Source organism: Sinohyriopsis cumingii, chromosome 2, assembly GCF_028554795.1.
Source record: "Sinohyriopsis cumingii isolate HCF-2022 chromosome 2, ASM2855479v2, whole genome shotgun sequence".
Taxonomy (NCBI): Eukaryota; Metazoa; Mollusca; class Bivalvia; order Unionida; family Unionidae; genus Sinohyriopsis; species Sinohyriopsis cumingii.
In genome coordinates this window covers 64198480-64223909 of record NC_142962.1, presented here as the reverse complement: position 1 = coordinate 64223909, position 25430 = coordinate 64198480, and the positions used below count along the sequence as shown (strand labels likewise).

Below are 25430 nucleotides of genomic sequence, written 5' to 3'. Positions count from 1 at the left end.
GAATTAACAATATTCATGAAATTTTTTTGTTTGTAAACCCCGTTATGTGGCTGTTCAGGATAGGTAAATTTGACAATCTTTGTCATCATTGGGAGGGGTTGACCTCTGATTGCCTGCCCTCCTGACTTTTATTTCTACAGATTAATTTTACTGATGATTGTAATATTTTTTACTTACTGCTCAATATTTTATAAGATTTTTATTGAGTGTGATTTCCTTTATATGGCACTATGTATAGAACTTATGCCCCTGATTGCACATACTCCTGACTTTGGTTTTTGCACCATGATTTTGCAAAGATATGTTGAATTTGAACCAAATTTGGCATATGCTGTTATATTAATGAAATATTGAGTTAAATTTATAGTGTTCCATGACATTTACATAATTTATCATATAAAGCTTTATATTGGTGAGACTCTGAATAAATTCAATTTCCAGCATTCCGTGATATAATTTGTCAGAGTTATGATCCCCGAATGCCTGATTTTCTGACATACATTTTTACAGCATAAATGTACCAAAATGGGTTGGATTTCAACCAGATTTTTTATGCAGTTTTATTAGACCTTGAATTTCATGGAATTATGCTCCCTGATTGTCCATCCTCCAGACTTTGGTTACTGCAGCATGGCTTTTCCAAGGATTGTTGGACATCAATCAAATTTGGTATGCAGTTTATTTTTATGAGAACCTTTAATGAAACTAATTTCTAATTTAATGAAACTAATTTCTAACTTTCCATGACATAATTTACAGCTGTTTTGTGTCATGATTGTTCACTTTCTGACTTTGATTTCTATAGCTCTAGTATTTGTTTGTGAAGTGTTTATTTTGTAAAAGTTAAACAGAAAAGGTATCTAAGTTGCTGAGTAATAGACTGCATCAAATAAGATAGCATAGCTATGCACATGTTAAACTGCACACTACAGTCTGCATAAACCTCATACTTTGGATACATTCAAAGAAGACTCATTTTTTATGTTGCTTTAAGTTCTGTAACAAAGCCTTTTTGATGCTCACTGGCTTTAAAATGCACTAAGAATATGGTTTCACTTCAGTTATAAAGTCAATATTTAGACTGAAGTTGGCTAGCATGCTTCATTCTGAATGGTCATATTCTTCCTTGTACATATAGTGCAGAAAGAAAGAAAAAAACCAAAGAAAACAATGAAAATGGTAAAAAATAAATTTTTCTACACCTTCATAGTAACCCTTACCAAATAATTCTTAGACTGAGCGTGAACAAAATGGATGATGCAGAAACAATAAAGTACCATGGCTGTTAATGAATGTAGATAAGGAGGGGCTGAAGTTTCTCATTCATTTTCTTGCACACCCTCCACATGGAATAATTAAAAACATATTTCAGTATATTGCATTTATATTTAAATTAAAACTTTTGTGAAAATATCAACTTTGTTGTTGTTTGTAGAGGTACGTGTAGTTGAAAAAGCAAAATACTTTTTGAAATATTTGGTGACCTCCTTTTGCCACCGAGCATATGCAGCTACATTTTTGCAACTCCAGCAGGATAAAAGATATTAACTGAAGGAAATAAAATCCTAAAGAATTTTCATACTTTAATGCAATTTATGCCATTTTCCACCCTATTATCCCTTGCCCCACTTGGCCCCATTTGTATAAAAGATTTTGATTTGTATGTACTAAAATCAGAAGCTCACTTTCCATGTAAATTCACATTTATATACAGTATTTGTAATAAAAATTATAAAGAACTTTCTTATTATAATGGGTTATGTAATATTGGCATTCTAATTTCAAATAATCAGTTTAGCAAATCTGGATGTTGTCAAGGTCTTGACATTTTGTAAAAAGCAAGCTTAACTCAGAAAGTAGAATTAAGCAGATCTAATTCAATACCATACTCCCTTGCTTGTAAGCTTTTATCCTCAAAGAAATTACCTGTTTTACCGTCTAGTGTTGTCTGTAACCCTTAATCTTATTCACTTTTGTTTTCAGATGCAGGAACATTTTGTATGGAAAAAAATTAATTTTAATTTTCATAAGTAGCTCAATTGCTTAAATTGCCAAATGAAGTTTAATGAATGAAAAAACTGAGGATAAAAAGACCTTCTGGATTGATGTATGAAAAATCAGAATGAACAAAGATTTGTTGTTGTTGTTCTAGGGTTTAACACCATTTTTCAGCACAATATAGGCTTTACATGGCAGCCAGTATAACTGGTGGAGGAAGAACCCTGGAAAACCCAGGGAAGAACCTCCGACCCACGAGAAGCTACTGAATGAACAAAGATGTACAGATGACAGATGATATGGTTGGTGGTCTAAGTTTGGTACCATTTATCAATATACATATATTCCATAAAGAATCAATATTTTTAACTTATATTCAAAATATCCAATATATTGTGATATTGAAAACATTGAGTATTACACATATTCACTGTTAATTACTTTCCTTATCAGGAAAGTACTTTCTTTGTAGTTGTTGTTGTTCTAGGGTTTAATGCCATTTTTCAGCACAAGATAGGCTATACATGGCAACCAGTATAACTGGTGGAGGAAGAACCCTGGAAAACCCAGGAAGAACCATCGACCCACGAGAAACTATTGGCAGGCTTTCCCACGTACCCATGCTAGCTGAGCCTTGGACTCAAACCCACGCAGACAGAGGTGAGATGACAGTGATCCATAATGGAGAGCACTTTAGACCACTCGGCCTCTCGGGGCCCCACTTTCTTTGTAAGGAATATGAAACCACACCCACTGGAATATAACTATAGGAACTTGCCATAAGCCATAACCCTCTTTCAGCATTTGACTTGAAGCTTCTCATGGAAGAACACATAAGGTTGAGCAGTATCCTTAGTGGAACAACAAATGTCTAGAAATTTAATTTACCCCTCAGCTGTGTAAAATGCCAATTCAAGATATATATATATATATATATATATATACATATATATATATATATATATATATATATATATATATATATATATATATATATATATATATATATATATATATATGTATGTATGTATGTATATATATATACATATATACATATATATATATATATATATGTATATATATATATATATATATATATATATATATATATATATATATATATATATATATATATATATATATATATATATATATACTTGCGTATAAACCCAACAAACTGAATATGTACAAACACTAAAATGTGCATGACCTGCATATAAGCAGACACACAACTCTGAGACATCACAAGATGCATGTGGTAAGTTCTAAATACATTAATTTAAGCTAAACTTATATTAATAAAAATTACACATACTTCTCTTGCGGTTGGCATGCATGATTATTGAAAAGAAATGGTATAAACTTGTATGAAAAGTAATTTATTTAATTTTCTGTTTTCTTAATGTTTCTGCCTAATTCAGGTTTGTGTATAACTTGATCGAACAATGACGACAAGAATTGAGCATTCGTAGGCTGCTGTAACACTACCTCTTCCTTTTCACTCAGTTATTGTTTGTTTATGTGTTATTGCATTAGACATTTTATATCAGTGCACCAATAATTATGTTTTTATTTTGCCTTAAAATTGTATATGCCAAACTCATTAAAATGTGATCCCAGTATGATAACACAATGAACAACAATATGGTTCGTATCACTGCTCGCAATTATGCTACTGAGTATATTTACATGATGGTGCCACCACATGTACATTGGAGGTTTGAACATGTGCTGAATGAAGTAAATTCCACTGAATGAAGCACATCCCTTGGAGTCAAATCATGGGAACCACTGCACTAAACTTTAATAATATCTCCGATGTACAATAATGAAGTTTCAGAAATAATGCTTCAAAAATTATACTTTGAAAATTATGCTAATACCATAAAACCTGAGTTGTAGTTTGCTTTGATGTAAGTGACCTTACTCACCATACCTGTCAACTCTCACGCCAGGAGGGAAAAAAAATTCAGATTTTTGGAATCATTCTACGCCTACCTCCTGATTTCATATCTCCTGATTTTTGCAGAGAACTCCCAATCATTACATTATGTCTTTGATTTTCATTTCTCCTAAAAAAGAAAAGTCCTACATAAGTAGCTATGTAATCCATGGAAGTCATGTTCCATCACTTGTGAATATTGTTGTGACAAAATAATTACTAGAAAGAATTGGCTTCTTCACCAAATAGAATGTTAAGTTTAAACATTATTCATGTAAATTTATTATTTTTTTCTTTACCTCTGTAACAATACAAAATTCAGCAGATAAACCAGAACAAAAAATAAGCCACAACAATAAAATTGCTGACAATTAGTTTCAATCCCAAGAATGATCACATGAATGCTGTAACTTCATATGCAATAGCTCCATTCCCACCAAAGAAACTTTCATGAGTGAACATCTGGCATTTTTATACTGTATATACAAACACTAATTACCATTGTTAAATTAAATGAAGGAATGAAAATATATATTATGTAGCATATGTGTCCTCAAAAAACTAATTTAGAATACATATGTTTTATAGTAAACAATACCATTATGAGTTGACAATAGGGAAATAAGGTTGGATATACGAGGGGAAAATAGTTGCAACATTTGGCGGAGTACCATGAGGCTGCCTATTTAGTTACCTTTTGTTCATTAAAATTTAGTATCCTTTATTCGCCAATCAATTGCTGGTGCTTGCATAACACAGTAGTGTATACCATGGTTTCTTTGAATTATGACAGAGGGCCAGTCGTTTTCACAAAATAGATGCATCGATAAGGATTAACTTTTAATTAGTCGTGCTGGCTTTGTTGCTTGTTCATTCAAGACTAACCTTGGGCTATTGTGCACTTTGGCCACAGCTGACCAGAATATGAAAATAGGGCATGTCCTGGAGAAATGGCATGTCCTTTGCAAATTTCATGCATATATGACCCAGAAGATTGGTCAATATTTAGTGAAAACAAGGCCTAAAAAATGCCATGAAACACCTCTCGAGTTTAGGTCCCAATCTCCCTATTTTTTTATTCAGTCTCCCTACTTGGCTTTTAAAAAGTTGAGAGATATGTGTTACACACCATTTTACAAAACTATGCTAATTGTGCTAATATTATGGAGTGAAAGGCAATTACACATCAATGTACTTCTATAATTGCTGGTCAAAATTCCATCTTAACCGAAGCTTGTTTCAGGGTTATAATGATTAACTGGCCTGTATTGCTGTTGGGAAACAAAAAACAAATCCACCAATTATTAACAAAGGAGAAGCCAAAACATCAAGCTTTCCATTGCATGAAAAGTTATGATGTTGTTTAGCCAAAACACAAAACTAAAATAGATTGATGATGATCTTAGTTGATCTATAGTGAGAATTTTAGTCTTTATTATTACCACTCTTCATGAACATGTAACAGTTATGTTGGTCATGTGCCTTATACAATTAAATGTGTGTACTTTTTCATAAATATTACCTCAGTTTGTAGGATCACTTATATCATTGAAAATGAGTAACTTGTGAGCATGTGATTCAACATAAATGAAACAGCTATTGACCCATTTTATCCTGAATACGCCTGTGGTTATATTATCCCATTTTGTCCTGAATACAACTACGGTCATACTCTACTACGTATGTGTGTAGTGTCTCGAGAAACATGTGTTATACATCACAAATATTTGTGTACTACTTCATCAACACAGGAAATGGTTAAAGCATGTGTGAAATTTAAAAAAAACATGGTTAGAAAAGAACTTGGCTTGAAAATCGATCGATAAAATGATGGACGACACCTCAGATGTAAACATGGATGTTTTTAGCAAGGTAAGCAACATTGAAGTTGACGATTTGGATGATTCTGATGATAATACTGACTTAAATGATAGGTTAGAATTGAATCAAGTTGATGAAAGAGATGATGCATGGCTTCAAGTACTTTTTGACAGTGATTTGGAGAATGAAGCTGACTTTGAAGGCTTTGAAGAGGAATGGGTCTGGGATGATTTTTCACCATGGCAATGTGATGTGGACATTTTTATTCACCATTAAAGTAATATTGTTATTACTCACATAGTGATGATGTGGACTTCAAAATTTGGACAAAAAGTGTTGTGATTAACTGCCTTTATCTTACTGAAAGATTTCTAGGATTAATTTGTGATACATTTTCATGAGAAACTGCACGTTGAAGTACATGTTCTAGAATGTGAAGCAAACAAATTGTTCCAGGTTTTTGTTGTCCAATTTTAGTAAAATTATTATAACTTCTGAACTAACAGTGCTAGAAACTTCAGATTTAGACCAAAATACTAGAAATAGAATTATCTTTATTTTATTCGCATACTATTAGGAGCATTTCATTCATCTTCATGAACAAAAGATTCATGGTAAGTTTTTTAATTTGTTTTTTTTCTTTCAAGTCATATTTCAAAATGCAGTTGTGAGAATGTACATTGGTAAATGATAATAAAACACACATCACTGTGTTGCAAATTTTATTACCTTTTCAGAGATACATATTTTTATGTACTTTAAATAAGAAATAACAATGTTACAACATGTTTAGTAAACATGGTGAAGGTCATCACAATTTCTGCTGCTGCTGCTGTATGAAGCTCCATTTTACCGCAATGTATTTAGAATTGCCTCTCAGGAATCAGGCACTGCAGTTGAAATTGGTAAACAGGATAAAATGTGTTAAGGACTTGCTGAAATGTTATCTGGAAGAATGCAATTTGGTTGAAACAATGAATAAAGCAAAATCTGCATCTGATATGTTTGGGAATAAGTGAGGATTTAAGTGACGCAGTGCATGATTTGCACTGTGTAAGTACTGTACATTATAGTTCAGCCTGGTCTCCCTGGTAAACTCAACCAGTCCACGAATTATGAAGTCTGTATTTGCCTTTATTTAATTTCATGTTGGAGAAATCAGAAAATATGCAAATGCAAAAAATAACTAAGTCAGTCAAAGTACTTTGTAACAGTAGAAAAAATGTTGGGACACAAAAATATTTTTTTTTGCATGCATATAAGTCTTAGGACACAGAAAATATGTTTTCATGTCCCAAGATTTACAGCCACAAAAAGACTTAAAAAGTGTCAAGTTTAGACACTGGCCTGCATATAAGCTGTCCCCCTCCTCTTATTCCAGGCCGTTTTTTTTCCCCAAAATTATTTGGCTTATGTGCGAATATATACAGTGTATATATATGTACTTGTACACACATACATACAGTTTGCCTACAACCATATTTCATACCATTTCCTTGTATCTATTTACAGCTTTTTCTGCCATGCAGTTTCATTCATTTATACATATGTGCATACAACAAGTTCTTCTTGTTTGTTTAATGGTTTTCAACACCATATATTTGCCATATTCTAATTTCATGGTGTTTGTTTTTGTAATCATATTACATGTTTTTTATCTTATAGGTGTTGTCTAATGTTGTAAAGCCCTTAGAGCTTCTAAAGATTAAGTGCTATACAAAGTCCCCATTATTATTATTATTATTATCTAACATGAATAGCATGTTATATTTTCATAGATCTGATGGCAATGGAAGTTACATAGCAGATCCATATGAATCTGGTATTGTTGATATCCAGAATCATCCAGTATCTAAGAGGGGAATTTTAGATGAGGGATTGAAATTTCGACTGGAGGCACCATCAGTTGACTGGCAGAAGCGACTAGGTACTAATGACATTGGAGCATCGTTTGGATTAATTATGGTCAATCTGTTTGACCTAAAAGTTGGTGAGTTTTAATGTTTATGAAATATGCACTGTAAAACAAATTCTAAACAACTATCATCCACTTGGAATGCCTAGGAAGAATAGTATTTTGAATAATTTTTGGAAAGATTCACAGGAAATGAGGCATCAAAATATCTCCACTCCCCGTGTAACAAATGTTGCACAGCACTGGATTAGCTCGGTCCAGGTACTTGTTGAGCTTTGTTTTGGACATGTGATTGAAGGCAAGAAGTGGAGCCTTTCAAACAGAAAAGTTCCTATTTTCATTGGCAAGAATTTGGAACTACCTTGGCTATTTCTGTGAGACAAAATTATTCCTCAGATGTATGCTGTTGCAGTAATTTACAGAAAAATCATACATTTTATTTACCCGAAATTTCTCCACGAAAAATGGAACACATTTTATTTGGATCACCTTGGCTATTTCTACAATTGGGTTGACTGTAGGACTGACCAAGAGGTTATGAATGAAAAAAATAGTTCTGTCATTCATAAGATCTAAGTAAATCCTTGTTTCATAATTAGCTGAAGCAGTCCAAATGACAGCTGTCAACATAAATTTGAGGTATGATCTATGTGATTGATCCCAAAGTTACAATTATAGTTCTTCCTTCACCATTAATACTGGCCGCCATGTATAGCCTATTGTGTGCTGAAAAATGGCGTTAAACCCAACAACAACAACTCTTGAACATCTTAGAGCAAAGTTTTGTTCTTGGTTGTATGAAGACTCTTTACCACTCAGATATTCATAGTATTATGTGTAGTTTCTTAGGATCTTAATAATAACAGACCAACAGACTTAATACAGAAGATTTAGACATGCTAGACAATAGTTGTCTTGTTACATCTGGCTCAGATCAAGAGACATGCTAATACATCAGGCTTATTCAACATTTATGTGAGCCCATGGGGGGATTTATTATGGAAATACTGAAATGTGTAGATTACTTCCATCTTCAAATTATGCTTGGCTTTCTTTGCAATCTCTTGAACATTCAATTCATTCCCAATCCATTTTTGTATTAATTATGCATAACAGAATAGGACTTGCATCAGCTGCAGTGATATTTAGTGAATTTACCATTATTATTTCTATACATGCTATGTGATTATATGACAATATAACAAGATAAATGTTTTTGGCATGCATCAAACATCAATAGACATCTTTCTTAAAGAATATATATATCTTCTTTATATCTTTATGTTGTAGTCCAGAGTTTGAATGTACATTATGCTGCAATTAAACTCTCACCCAAATCATGCATTTTTGCCTTCAACATGGAATTGCATGCTCATTGTCTTTTCCTGATAATACATGGTGTGTATTGTTGGTTTTGCAGGTCTGAAAATTCCAACTCTCATACTCACAAAATTATGTTTGCCTATAACAATTGGTGTTCTTGAAAAATATATGTTACTCTCCAGAATAAAAAACTTGGGTTGTACATTGACATTTAATGAGAGCTGCTTGTAATTTTGTTTGTACTCTTGAAAGTTTCTCATTCATAAATTGTGGAGAATTCACCTTTATAAGACACATTAGACACTTTTTATTCAGTCATGTGACATAGCATTCAGGATAGATGGACAGAGCTTTCAAGACACACCCTCAAATTTGCTAAGATGATTGATTACCTGTGTTCAAATTAAATAATTCACTAGTGTGTCTGGTCAAGGGAGTGACTACCTAAATGTTCCTACAAGAACAATATGGGGCCTCCAGAAAGGCCTTTTGTTCAGGACTCATGGTACTAATTCAGTTCCCATAGTAAATCTATGCAAACACCATGATATTAAAATTTCAATAACTTAAAATTTTTGAGTGCTCATAATCAAATCTATATTTATCAGTATAGATGAAACCTGGACGTCGGCTTCTATGTAGAGGAAAGGATATGAGCTGCAGCATTTTCTGGACCTGCATGTGTTTGAAACATGTGCTTTCAATTCTGCACCAAAGAGTCGGGTGCTAATTTTAGTAATGAGTGTTCCAAATTCAAGACTGTTAAAGGACTGAAATTCCATCAATAAAACAATGTCTCTATTTTTTCACTTACAACTAGGATAAGCTCTCAAAAGATTCTTTTTCCTAAAACATAACTTACATTATTAACCAATCCTGGTCAGCCAAACCCATATACACTCTATTTTATGTTCACCCATTTCCAGGCTGGTTCCCATTTTTCCATAACATTAAGATTGGCCATTGTGGGTATGTGAGAAAACTTGCCAATAGCTTCCTGTGTGTTGGTGGTTTTTCTTCCATCAATTATACTGGCCGCCATGAATAGCCTATCATGTGCTGAAAAATGGCATTAAACCAAAACACAACAGCAACAACAAGCCTTCAGTTTCAGTACTGTTTATGTTTTTGTCTCTCAATCCGTCTGACCATTATCCACATTTATTTCCATGGCAAAACTCCAAATTATGTCAAATAACTCTATGAAATTTTTAATTTGCCACATATTACATGGTGTTGTGGATGTACCTTTTCTCTCCACAATTCTTTAGTTTCAATATTTTTCATTTATCATCTGTTTGTTAATCCATATCTTTATGAAATTTGGTTCCCTTATTGGAATTGTGATATAGGTGTGCCTTTTGCTATTTTCAATTCCTGATTCAACAGTTTTAACATTTTTTGTGTCTGTTCATTCATCCCTCCATTATTCACACTTTGATTACAGAGCATAACAAAAAAAATTCTTCAAGCTACATCTTTGATTCCTAGTGCACATTTTAAACCATTGATCCAGATATGTCTCTTTTGCTTTTGAGAATTCTTCAGTTTAGTATTTTTAGTGTTTTTGTCCATCTATTAATTGTTCTTTCAATTGTACACACACTTTTGGTTCCAGGGAAATGCTACAAGACCTTTAAAGATATCTCTTGTAATTTTATAGCATATATTAGACTAGTGATTTAGATATGCCTTTTGCTGTTCAGAATTCTTTAGTTTCATAATTTTTGTAGTTTTTGTTTGTTTGTTCATTATCCTTGAACATGTGTTGGGTACCAAAAACTTGGATTACTTTATAGGATTATTAAACAAAGTTTAAGATCATGTCTAGGCTCTTAATTCCAATAGCTTTTCCCCTATTGCCACTAGCCTTAGAGTAAAGATACATCTTACCATTGTTATGAATTTACCTGAACATGATCATAAAAATATTGTTTTTAGTTGGTTTAAATGGCACTTGAACACATTATTCAGTTGTTCTGTGGAACATCACATATACATGTCTCTGACTAGCTTGTTAGCACAATTACAGTAAAATCAAACCAATTGACCTTGAGTGCAATTTTGTCAGCATATTTCTTCATTTAAATACAGTTATGTTTTTATTTATCAGTTTTTGCTTTTTTGGACCAAGACTTTATGATGAGCATTTACTATATTTTATTTATCATTATTTACAGTATCAGCCATAATAAGACCATGTGTATGGTATAATAAAGTTGTCAAAAGAGCTGGGGCTAGTCTTATGATCAATTATGTCCTTACTAAATAATATTCCAATATTCTTTGATAGGTTGAGTTTGGGGTCTGGAGTAGGCTTATTAAGCATTTGTTTATCATCAGTTAAATAGGTATTATTTGCACGGTTTGGCAGAAATTGTTGGACCTTGGTAGATGAAATTAGGAAGACATTTACATACATGGATGACCTGATTTGATTTTTCACCATTTTATTGGGGTTGTTGTTAATTTTGGAATTTCCTGGCTGCACTGCAAGCTGACAAGTCTTGCAAACACAAATTAATATGGTTTTTCTTTTCTTCTGTCTTAAATGAGTTATTTATCTGAAGACTCTTGAATACAACTTTATTGAACAAGTGTTTGATTCTTGGTTCATTCTTTCTAATTGCAGCCCTTTCCAGTGGACACATTAAAGTCAACATTCATGATGAGGCATATGCAAGAGTTCATCTTGGAATAATCAGGATGAACTATAATTTTTTTACAGCTAGATTATGCTTCAAAGGAGGTGCAAGTTATAAACTGAACATTTTAAAGGTATACTGATTAGATACGCCCCATTCATTTTAATATGGAATTCGCACAAAAATTATCTTTTATCATCTAGAACAGTTTCCAATAATATGGATCAAATTGTCATAGGTTACAAAAAAATTTTTCTCTCACATTACTAGGTATATGTTCTTTGAATGTAAGATAATGTATCAGAAATTGTATGTTTTTATAATTGAGGTTACCACATGAAAAGCTAATAGATTCAAACCATTTGAAATTTTTTGGCAATACATTGTCAGAATTGATTGAAATTATGAACAGTAGCTTCCAGTTCTATATTTTCAACATGGACATTTTAAGTTTTGTATCTAAAGCAAGTTTTGGGTTTAATTTATATGTCTAGTATGATCCTACTACAGCACAATGGTTGGGGTCCATAGTGCCTGACTTTGATATAATTTTCTAAACCAAACTGTTATAACCAACCAATCCAGTTAGGTGATGAAAATTATGCATATGCCAAAAATGATGGCCCCGGGGTAGTGTGGGGTGGGAGTGATAAAGGCAGACAGAAAAATATGAAATTTTGATGAAATAAAGACAAAACTAGTAGGAAATACACTTACATATTGACAACTTTCATTTGTGTAGTATTATATTATTGAGTCCATAATGTGTTAAGTACTGCACATGTGTATGAAAAATCCATGAATTTTGAGTATAAATCACATGTTATGACATTCATGTTTCTGTTGCATCCTGTTAGGAAACGAAAATAGCATATAAAAAATGTAATCCTCATTTGATCTATATAGCATAGTTAACAAACACATATCACTAAACAGTTCACTAGGATATTGTCGCCCGTAGCTCATGGCTCTAGTTGTTTACATACTACATGAACACCTACTTCAAATGGCATAGATTTGGGTCAGCTGTCATCTTGCCAAGGCTACCCAGGGGAGACTATCAACGTGAACAAATTAAAAAGTTACTTTTTTGATGGCCATATATATGGTGTCATGAAATTGAAAATTTAATTAGTGTTTTATGCTGCTGTTTATATATATATATATATATATATATATATATATATATATATATATATATATATATATATATATATATATATATGTATGTCATTGCTTACAGGATTTTGATCCAAAATTTGGATTCAACATTGTGAAGCAGTTCATAGGACAAATCCAGAAGATTGTAAGCGCTATTAAAAGTGGTGTAGATACATTCACTGCTTTGATAAATGGAGACTTGTCTATCCAAAGTATTGTGGAGGATTTCATTACAGCACTAAAAAATATTCCAGGCAGGGTGAGTAATACATGTTTAATTTAGCTATCCTTCATAAGCAGTAGGTATGCTTTCTCTTTGAATTTATTGTGAAAATAACTGGTTGTTTGAAGTCAAAAGCTCCCTTTAAGGAATTCCTTGACATTTGTTGACAAAAACAATATACGTAGAGATTAATTAGAATCATTTATTTGACCAATTTTACAGGGAAACTCTGTGATAAAAATGGTTGGGATCCACAGCATGCTATCATGTTAGATAATGTATCTTGCAATAATAAATAGCAACAAGTCATTTAACTGAAGAAAATATTGCATGCATAGACATTTGGCTCTCCATGATGGAGTATGGGTGTGGATGGGCACAAAACTATGGGCTTTAAAAATGCAATTACCAACTTAAATCGGTGCACATTAAACAAGAAATATTGAAAACAAAGTGCTTACATACTTAATATATGGTTTTCTGCAGAGAACTGTGCGTTGGTACATATATATTTAAGAAACTCAGAACATGACTGACACCCTGGAGAAAAAAAACAGATTTAAGACCATTAAAAAAATTAAACAATTTTATGTAACATCTGGAATGTTTATCACCACTCTTTCTTTATAAATGGTCATAGTGACATGGGGTTTTCACTAAAGGATTATGATGTCTGGTTTGTTGTAAATGAAAATAGTGCCGATTGAATCCCCAACATACCTGCCAAATCTTGTTATTGCTACATCTACTATAAACAGATTACTGTCATGGCATGGGTTTTCACAAAACTTCTTATCAAGTCTAAATGGTCTTAAGTGAAAATGGTGCCAATTTAACTCAAATATAGCTGTGAGGTGGCCTTCTTAAAAATCCCATGACTACTTTCTAACCAAATCATCATATAGACATGTTGTGTTTCCTAAAGACTTCTTATGATCTTTAGTTGGTCCTAAATAAAAATCTGAGCTGATCAGATGATGAACATGGTGGCTACCTTGAAGATCTTATCACTATTCCTGTTTAAGGAATAGTCATATGGGCGTAGGAATTTCACTAAAAGACTTTTCTTACTATATGTGGCTGGTTGTAAATGAAATTTATGGCAATGTGACTCCAAAAATGTAATAGTTCTCAGAATAGCTACTTCTGAGTGGATGTCCATACCAGCATATAATCAGAGATCCTGAAATTCTTATTCCCAAAAATTAACATAGTGGCCTTATATTTTTGAAATTTAATATAAAATCATTCAAAAGAAATATAATTGCTTACAAACTGTCTTGAGAAATTTTACCCAACAAGAGTATCTTATTCCAATCTTCTCTTTGAAATAAATGGTTATTAATGGAGAAGGTGATGTACTACACTGAAAATGCACAACATATAATTAATGGGTATTTCCTGTAAATTTGGATTATGAAGTTTTACTTGATCTTGTTGCCAAATAAGTCTTGTAGGATGATAATACAAGTTAGTTATTCATGCTAGTCTTCTTAATTTTGGCCTAAACTTCACATATTGTATTCTAAAGTTATCATGTGCTGAAACTGATAAAGCATTGATATGATTTTCATAAGTCATGGAGATAAATATTCACATTTCTTTTATCTTGTGTTTTGAGGCTACAGTGTTTAGATTATTGGGAACTATAATGATCAAATTTGCTTGGTCATCGACACATCTATTGATTGTCCAACAAAATATGACTGTAGTTAAGTTTTGAATTAAGCATTGTTCGCAACATTTTTATTGTTTTTTTTTTACAAAGAAACATCTGCAAATTTGACCTAAGACCACTGATTTTACTTTATTATTTGGCAGCATAATCGATAAACAAATCAAGGACAAGTTTACATAATGATGTTTGATAATCTGATGTCAGGTTGTTTAGAGTATGTGCTTGTCAAAACTATTGACCTACAAAATATGTCACTAAAACACAAGTATTTTTAAGGATCTCTGCTTGCAGTATATAATCATTTTTGTATTAAAATGATGCTGATCCAATCTCCAAAATGGCAATTTTGACAGTGATCTTGAAAATCTTTATATGGCTTCACTTGTGGATAATTGTATCAATATGAGGTTTTCAGCTGGTTCTGAATGAAATTGTGTTCATCAGATAAAGGCTGTCTTGATAATCTTGTTATCACTACTCCTCATGCATGAATAGTGGTATAGACATGGGTTTCTTCCTTAACCCATTACCTCATAGAGTGTATGGCTTTTTAGCCCTTCAATACACATGCGGCTAAGTTACCCAGTGTAGTGTGCTACAAATAGAACACCTTTTACCTATTTGACTCCATACACATGGGCCTGCCTGTTAGCTCTTAACACATGAACCCCTAGCCACGACTTAACAGGGCAGGAGGTAGTAGCCTACTGCCGAGCTCTGTAGCGTTATGGTCGTGCATGATACACTAAAGTGGATGGTATTATAGAAAGGTAGATATATGTAGCTCTACAATGATACCAAATAATCTGGAATATCTAGTTGCACTACAAATATTTAAGAGTCAAGTCCGATCGTTATAGCTGTGTAATTGTTTTCACAGAAGAATTTTTTATGTGCTTAAAATCTTGAGACAACTCAATCACTGTCAAGTCAGTGAAGCCGCGTGATCAACTATAGCTGCCATTTTTCATACTTGAAATTTACAAGTTCTTTTTCTGTGTCTACATCACTAAGTCATCTAAATTTGATAATTTATAAAAACTAATTGCTGCCTACGTCAATATCAGAGCCTTTACCTAAGTTATTGAAGCTTTCATAGTTGTGATTCTGGTCATGAAAACTCTGTAAGTACTGAAAGAAATCCACGACCTCCATTTTGGAGAGTGGAGATTATGATCCAGTTACTTTAAGTAGCAGATTTTGACCAGAGCATAAACAGCGACCACATAATCTGACAGATATGAATGTATTATCAAATAGGTGGTTTTGTCCGAAGATTGCGCTATAAAAACCCGCTCAAATGGTTCATGTTTACAGCGGGCATCAAAAAGGCACTTGTATGCAAATTGGTTATAGGTTCCCAAAGGCGCTTGTAGGTGTATTGGGTAGAGGTGTCCAAAGGTGCTTGTATGTGAATGGAGTAAAGGCATCAATGACGCCATCAATCTTGCAAATAGAAATCACTTAGGGAAATCAAGATAGTCCCTCATCTGCTCAAGCAACCAAGTTGGCAGGTGTTTCACCCCAACCCAGAGTTGCTTAACCTGCAAGTCTGGATCTTATTAAACAAACTCTTCTTTCAACTAGTGTTAGAGAAATCACTCAAGTGAGATGGTGCTCCAGTTTACACTTACAAAGGCAAATGGAAAATCTTCACACAATTTCATGCCCATGAACATATACCACTGCAGGCATCACTACCTCAAATAGCTAACTTCCTACTATGGCACTTTGATGAGTTGTTGTTGTTGTTGTAGGGTTTAATGCCATTTTCAGCACAAGATAGGCTATACATGGCAGCCAGTATAATTGGTGGAGGAAGAAGCCTGGAAAACCCCGGGAAGAACCACCGACCCATGATAAGCTACTGGCAGGCTTTCTCACGTATCAACGTTAGCCGAGGCTGAGACTCGAACTCACGCAGACAGAGGTGAGATGGCAGTGATCCATAACGGTGAGCGCTTTAGACCACTCAGCCACTCGGGGCCCCCACTTTGATGAGAAGCTTTTAGCACCAATGTGTCATCAAAGAAGAGAGGATAAAAACAAAGATCTATCAGATCTTCTGTCTAATTTTTTTTTACATACACGTGTCCAAGATGTTGGCATTTTGCTTAAAGAAGAATCTATAATGGAATACTAACCTGGCTGAACAAGACAACATCTGAACTGCTGTTGTTGTTGTTGTAGGGTTTAACGCCAATTTTCAGCACAAGATAGGCTATACATGGTGGCCAGTATAAATGGTGGAGGAAGAAACCGGGAAAACCCCAGGAAAGAACCACCGACCCACAAGAAGCTACTTGCAAGCTTTTTCACATACCATCATTAGCCGATTCCAAAACTCGAACCCACGCAGACAGAAGTGAGATGGTAGTGATTCTTAATGGTGAGTGCTTAAGACCACTCTGCCACTCAGGGCCCCTTATCTGAACTGCTCTCAACAACTTTGCTTTGCTTCTTGCTTAATGTTTCTTGGCTTATGAAATTAGGTCAGTTGCCATAAGCATTGCATTTGAGCAGAACTGTTCTCTGTCATTATCTGTGTCATGGAATCAGGAGTTCCCAGTCCACTTCTCTAGCTTTTATCTCAGAGATATTTCATCCTAAGAGATTCACCTTGATCTCAGGTGGACTTTTAGCTGTAGTGCAACAGGTTACCTTCCTTAGTAGTCTGACAGCTTCATAAGAATGCGGCTTTATGATTTCCACTGGATTTGCAGGGTAGGCAACCTTTCCTCTTGGAAACCTCTCCCAGACAGATGGAGTCTATTCTCCAGTTGTATTATTTTGAAGCTGTCTCAAATACCTTTGGGGAGGGGAGATGGTCTCTTTGTGATAACTGGATGTATCTCTCTCCATCTCTTACATGTTCTCCTAGGGTATTATCATCAGATAGCATATTTGAAGAAAGACCCATTTTTTTCTAGTTTAGTATGTTTCCTTAATAATTATAAGCAGATGTGCACCAAACAACAATACAGTTAAAACTATAGGATAAGTGACCATTTTGTTCTTATGGATGCACCCCATCCTCTTGCACACTTGACTGTTACCCCACAATAATACAATATACAAATGATTGACCAACTTTCAATGCATTCAACCTTAAAAACAAATCTCAGAGATTTAACATGGCAGTCCATTAAAACCTCCAGGTCTAGTTATGCAAACATTGTAATACACTGCATAAAGGTACATGAACAAATATGGCAGAACCAAAGCAGATTGTTGATATCTGCATCTTCAGTTGATGACCATAATGATTACAAAACTCATGGCATTTGAAGTTAAAAACCATTCTCAAAGAGTTTTCTACCATTCAGGCTTTTTCTTCCTAGAATCTCAGAAGTATAGCTGGTAGATTGTAGCCTTCATTGTCACCATTTCCTACTTTTATCAACAAGCTCTCAAATGCCAGCTTACTGTCTTTCAGATATAGCATAAGCTTAATGAACTCATGTTAGAGTTAGAGATTACTACTTCTATAACAGTTAACATTCACTGAGCAAATTCATCTACTCTAAGGTATTGACCATTTAATTTTCAGGATGGGGATTGGGCTGTGATTTTCTTTTGAGCTGAGAGGTTTTATTTTGTTTTATCTCAAGAGATTATTTTTAGTTATATACTGGATATAATAAGGTGTTATTTTGCTATAAATAAGAGCAGACTATATTTTCCACCTCTAAAACAGTTTGAAATATTTTTTAAAAAACGTCAGGCTTATTCCACAGAACACTAACTTGTTGGTCTATAATTTAATTGCAGTATACCGAGGTACATCTTGAAGTATGTATATTCATAAATATTCTGATACACTTGGAGGGGGGCACCCAGCTCTAATATAGTACATAAGTGGGTGGGTGGGTAGGTAGGTTGGTAAGAAGGTACAGTGGTCACTCTCATATACGGCCACCCCTTCCTTCTGCACTGGGAAAGTGGCCTTATAAGATGAGTGGCCTTTCCAGAAGGGGACTATATTTGTGAGATGTGTATGTGTATATAGTAGAAAAGCTACATATAACTTCAAGCAGTTTATATCTTCATTTTAAAAGTAGCATTAATTATTAAAATGGTCTTATCTTACAAACAGACTTATTTCAAGGTAACATAAATTAATAGTTCGTATTCTTAGGCATGAAATTTGAGTGGGGTATTGTTGGCATCCGCATTACAAAACCATTCAAAAACATTATTTGAGTCTTGGTACATATGCTGTTTCATATTTAAAATAATTATCTTTCCATTTACTCCATTTTCCCACTGCTACAGAATGTTCTCCTTATTTTTTACACTCTTGTTTATTTGAATCTTTCCAACACAAATTTTGAGCATGTGAACTCTTCCCATTGTCATCAAATCGAATAACTTTTATTTTTCTTCTAAAGTATTATTTCTTCATTTACATGCTGACATGTTAAATTTCTGTAATGATTTATTCCTATGTGGCTAATCATACAATACTGAAATTTAATTTTGCACATGAAACATTTGTAAATGAAATGCCATACAGGAAGTAATACATGAACTGTTACATGATTTTTCACTCTTTGTCTGGTACCCTGTTTTGTTTAATGTTAATTGTTTCTCTCTGTGTGTTTGTGTGTGCGCATGTCCACAAAATCTATTTTTAGCCTATCTGACCATGTTATGATCTTGACAATTATGTTGGTTGTAATCGTCAGTTAAAAAAACAATCAGCTGTGTGAAGCCCAATGCTTTTTCAAAACACTACTGACCCCATTTCGGGGGCCCTGAGTGGCTGAGTGGTGTAAAGTGTTCTCCATCACGGATCACTGCCATCACACCTCTGTCTGCATGGGTTCGAGTCTCGGGCTCGGCCAGTGTGGATATGTGAGAAAGCTTGCTGGTAGCTGCTCGTGGGTTGGTGGTTCTTTCCGGGGTTTTCCCGGGTTCTTCCTCCACCATTAATACTGGCCGCCATGTATAGCCTATCTTGTGCTGAAAAATGGCATTAAACCCTATAACAACAACAACAAAAACAACTGACCCCATTTCTATCTGACCATGTTATGATCTTGACAATTAAAAACATCTGTTCGTAATCGTCAATTAAAAAAAATCTGCTGTGTGAAGCCCAAAGCCTTATCAAAACATTGCTGACCCCATTTCCTGCAAATATTGCCATTCATGATATAATAATAACCTTAGTGGTATATGTACTTTACCCAACACTTCTTTCAGTAACGAAAAACTGATGCCCAGAAACAGACATCAGGAAAGATAATTGGATTACCTACCTCACCATAATTAAAAACAGTTCTGGACAAATTAATAATGAAATGTGGCCGGTTATGAGGGGTAAAATTTACATTTGTGCACTAATATGGTGGCTACTGGTCATGTTAGTGGGGTGGCCTTTCTTGAGGGATACTTTTTAACATAAACTCAACAGTGCCAAGGGATTCTGGCCATAAAGAGTGGGTGGACGCTGGTCAGGGGGGACGTTCATGAGGGGGACCACTGTATTGGTGGACGTATATATAGTTAGATTGGTAGGTAGGCTTAACAGTATGTCAGCACAGTATTGGCTATATAGTATTAGCTGGAAGTTAAAATGTTAAATTGTTAAAGGATAAAGAGACAAAATGCAAAATAAACAAGCTTGAATTAGAAAAGAAGACAGCTTCTTGTTAAGATCACTTTGGTCTAAACTTTGTATTGCTTGATAATTAATGATTGCATTGGATGCTGGAGACTTCAAAAAATGAAGCTGAACTATGTAATCATTGATTAAACACTGGTTGTATGACATCATGAATGTTTTGATTAAGTGTTGTAATGTATCAGCACCTATTAAGATCTTCCATCAATCTATTTTGTTTTGCTCATTTGACTGGACCTCGTGGATATTTTTAAAATATATACTCATCATTCTCTGTTTTGGGTCTTAAATTGTGATTTTTATAAACATGCTCTCCCAAGTTTTTCTGTTATCAATGTGTTGCTCTATAATTTCTCATGATAACCAAGAACAGCAGTGTCACAGCATTTAATTAATACATTTTGGTGTAGTTTCATGTTGGAAATACTAATCATGATTATTTTGTTGGGTGTTTTACTTGAGAACAGAGTTATTCCTCTTGTTATATTCAGTTCTTCATCAAAATGTTTTGAGATACATCACAAGTTTAAACATTTGTAGGAGTTAAATAAAATGACTGAGTGTAAACTTTTTGTTTGTTTTAGGTGATGGGCTTAGGATCCAGAATTAATCAAGTGGTAATGCGGCTGCAGCAGATAAGAATTGAGAAGTTGCCATCATTTGTACGGCCTCTTCAGAACCTGGTCAAACACGTCACTGGTTTCATTGACAACATTCAAATGGATGTTATGACATTCTACAATGTATGTCTTCACTGTATATGTATATTAATGCTAACACTTCTAGAAGAGAAGGATATTATTTTTATCCCTGTGTGTCTCTGGCAATCTGTCCATCTGAGTGTCAGTCCATCTGTCCATGACATTTATTTTTGCTTCCCACACTGCTTGCAGGATTTAGATTAAACTTTGTAGGCTGCATATGCTGTTGGTTACATATGTGCAAGAAATGTTTGGAAAACATTAAATTTGATGCATCTAAGATCTTTTATACAATCTGGAATGTGGTCTGTACTGTTAGCTGCCTAGTAACATTATTATTATGGGTAATGAAAGAGCCGATAAAGTAGCCAAACCTGCCCTGCAATCATCTCTTTCAGAAGGGAATATAGCTTGTTCTGACTTGAAATATGTTCTTCATACTTGGCATACTCCACAACTAGTTTTGGAACATCAGACCCACTATTGGAGAGGAGCATCCCTCGTGTAGAAATAATTTGCAGAAATGAGGTGGTATTGCACTAATTTTGTTTCAGACATACATATTCGACTCGTGTATACCTCCAGTATGGTGAACCTCAACTAGAGTGCATACCCTGTCAGTATCCATTGACAGTGGAATACATTCATGGCGAATGTGTTAACTTTGACACATTGAGACCGAAGTATTTTGAGTAAACTTTATGACAATATATCACTTGAGAAAATCATAGTCTTTTTGTGGGAATTTGGTTACAGCATTATTCTTGAACAGTTACAGAGATAAACATTCTAATCTTTCATTGTTCCAAAGCTCTTGCAAGAGGTGGAATGTATGTTATCATATTTATGTAATGTCTCTATGTATTAATTACTTCTTTATTAATCTGACACTGATAACAGCAGATTTAAGATTAAAATATTTTGGGTGAAAAGAAAATACTTTAAATTTAGACTTGAAAGACCAATGCTTTATGAGACCACCTATTATTTAATAGCACTGTAAATGAACACCATTTATGAACTTTGTAAGATTATATGAGAATTTAGTTTCTTCTCTCAATAGGATATTTTCAAATGTAAGATACATATACCACTTTAAGGCAGTGGGTTAGGTTTGACAAAAATGTGTGTTATATATTTTGGAAATACATTTGCCATATATACTTATGCATTCCAAAGGCAAGACTGTGTTCTGCAAAACTATTAATAAGAGAAGGGTTTGTTGTTTATTTTATTACCATTAAAATATTTTGACCTTTTTCTATCTTCAGAGAATAATTGAAACAGTCACAATTATCATACCTCAGTCTGCAACACAGATCTTCCAGTCTGCCAAGGACATAGTTACAAGTTTTGCAGGAATACTCAAAGATCCCAAAACAGCACTTGGAAATATTGGAAAAGCAGTTCTTAAGTAAGGAAAGTCTATTCAGTTAATTTTCATGACAGATAAAGCAACTTGGAAATTACTGCAAATTCTTAGTTATTTTGTAACAATTTAAGTTCGTTGTTTTGTTCAAACCATAAAATGGGTAATTTTGCCAGTGGAAAAAATGCACAGAATGTAGAACATATGAAATATCAGTGGAAAATAAAGGAAGAATGAATGTAGAAGGAATGCAAATAAAATAATGAATGCATTTTGAAGAAAATGGAGAATGCGAATGTAGAATATACAACATAAAATTGTGAATTATAAATGAAAATGAAATGAAACATAGATGCTTCTACTGACTGGATTGAAAAATTTATTACTTTTGAAGTTGCCATTGAACGTCCATGGTCAAAGACTCTTTCACGTAATATTCCATAATTATATTCTTGACATCCATTTAGCAATTTTTTCATTTAGAGGCAGACATTAACAATGGTCATTTATGTGATGACCTCATCACTGGTGATTCTATCTGTAAGGTGATTATTTGCATGAAATATTAAATAAAATCAACTTTGGGAAATAATCTAAATCTATATATTTTCATTCATTGCAGTTGTTTGTTTAGTATAAATTCAATTTTCTCTTCTGAATTTGATGCATTTTCTAGTTTTTTAAAGCACACTTTCAATAAGAGAAGCTAAAAAATTACTGGTTGTCTCCTTTGAATACCCAGAAATATAAAATCCAACTTAAGTAAATGCATTTTTGCTTTGTTCTAACTGAATTAAATTGAAAGAAAACAATGAATGGAAGCACAAAAAAGTGCATAGTCATGAAGCATTTATGAGGCACTAAATGTAAAATAATGCAAACATATCTGGAATGCAAATGAAACAGAAGTGAAATACATTCCACATGCATGTCAAATGCAATTGAAGTTTATATGAGCTGTAAATGGAATGTTGATTTGGTTAAATTACCCATTTTAGGATTTGTACAGCTCTGCATGGCATGCCATGTGTCCTAAATCTTCTACAATTATCAACAAAGAAAGATTTTTTCTTATACATCTTCTTTGCCAAACACTTGAGAATGAAAAAGGTCTTGACCTAGCAATATTTGGTTTTTCATAGTAGCCAATGTTGAAACATTTTTGTGTGAGCATGAATTTTCTATCTCAAGGTTTTGTCTCCCTCCCTAGCAGCTGTGTTAACTGTTTACATGTCTACAAACAATCCTCACATAAAGTCTCTTGATATATCAAGGTTTTTCATAATGTTAAGAGCTCATTTGTTGTTTTCCATAAGAAGAGTCCTCATTCATGGTGGGGAATGACATGGTCTTTACTGGTATACACAGCAGCCTTTTGACCAACAATTTAAGTCACTCTCCAGTTATTGTGTTGAATTTTTTTGAGAGAAAAAGATCGTCAATAATTTCTGTCCAACATTAAGTGTTTAACATGGTCAGTACTGCAATGAAAAATAAAGACCCAGTTTTTACAAATCACTTCAGAGTACCTTGATATAGAATCCTTATAGTACTGGGACTTGAATCCTTTGCTCATGTTGAATTTGTGAAAGAGAGAATTTTGAATTTATAGATATTTGTTTATCTCTGTTGTAGTCCTTTAGTTTCCAAGGCAGTTAGTGGTGTAAATGTTGTAGTTAGTGGCGTAAATGTTGTGCCCATCTACTTTTTGTTTTAAATCAGATTGTATTACATGGTTTAGATAAACCAAATGATTGTTAGGAGGCCTTTATAGTCAGTATACACAATATACTGCTGACATTAGATTCTTGGGGGAATGGAATGGAATGAAGTGAATGCTGGGTTTATTCTGTCAGTGGGTAATTTGGCAGTAACTAAAATGTAACAACAGGGCTGTAAAACTTCTGACATAATATTGTATATAACCCTTTAATTAAAGACTCTTTGGTGGTAACTGGCCATTGAAAGTTGGGGATGACATTGGTAACTGTGCAGACTTCTCTTATTGGGTTTAGTTTGAATATGTATTATATAGTGTCGACATTCAATTCATGGGTAAATAGATGAAATGGAATGAAGTGAATAATTAGCTTTTCTTTCTCAGAGAAAGTAGCATTAATAATCCCATGTCTATTAGTCACTGTAGGAATTGTGATGGAGATGGCAGCCATCAAGATAAATTTAATCAGTCTTCACTCTCACTACTTGAGAACAAAGAATTGTCAGACGAATGTCACTACACGTTATTTTTTTAATACTGAGCAGCATTACGTCCTTTTTTCCAATAAAACATGGTGAAACATAATTAAGGTGACATAATACTTTTGACATAGTCTGTCCATTACCTTTTGTTTACTACCTTTAGTTGCATTAAAGTTTTCGTATAAAATCTTTATTTTTCAGCTTTCTTTTGCAGCATCTCTATTTAAGCAGTGTGTGGGTAGGTGTAGCCACCCCACCCCACCCCAGTTGCATATCTTGTACAGGCTGCAAGAGGACAGATGATTGTCTCTTTTGCAGCATATTGTCCGACAAGGTCTGGGATCTTGCCAAGGATAGACATGCCTATCAATTGGGGAAGACACTTAGGGTTAGTAGGCCCCCTCCCAAGGGAGGTTATAAACAGGTGGAGAGTGAGTCATGTCCTTCCCCTCATCCCCAGTAGGGAAGAGCAATACCCTCCCCATTCTGTTATGTCAGAGAATGAGTTGCACCCTCCTGCATCGGAGGAGCAGCAACCTCTCTTTTCCACTAGTACAGAGAACGAGTTGCACCCTCCCTTCAGGGTGGAACAGCATCTTTTTTCATCCAGAAAGGCAGAGAGTGAATCTTGCACACACCTTCCCCATGAGGTAGAAGCAGAAACCTCTCTACTTGCCCACAGCCTGGTGTGGCAAACTGAAAGTGAGTTGAGCCTCCTGTAAGAGGGATGGTGGCATCACCCTTTTAGTCTGTGGGACCCATTGTTCCCAACAGGATCAAGCTATCCAGTACAGGGGCAAGCTGAGATCTAAGTCTGTCAGAT

General features: G+C 34.1%; 1 protein-coding gene across 1 annotated transcript in view; it reads left to right on the top strand.

Moving 5' to 3' along the window:
* LOC149805052 (uncharacterized) overlaps positions 1-25070 on the top strand; it is a 105249-nt gene extending 80179 nt beyond the window's left edge. The window contains exons 16-20 of the mRNA XM_089933481.1: positions 7540-7751; positions 11632-11777; positions 20920-21078; positions 22308-22450; positions 24926-25070. Coding sequence (XP_089789607.1) covers positions 7540-7751; positions 11632-11777; positions 20920-21078; positions 22308-22450; positions 24926-25070 — 805 coding nt within the window. The remainder of the gene's footprint in view (positions 1-7539; positions 7752-11631; positions 11778-20919; positions 21079-22307; positions 22451-24925) is intronic.
* The last annotated feature ends 360 nt before the right edge of the window (positions 25071-25430 follow it).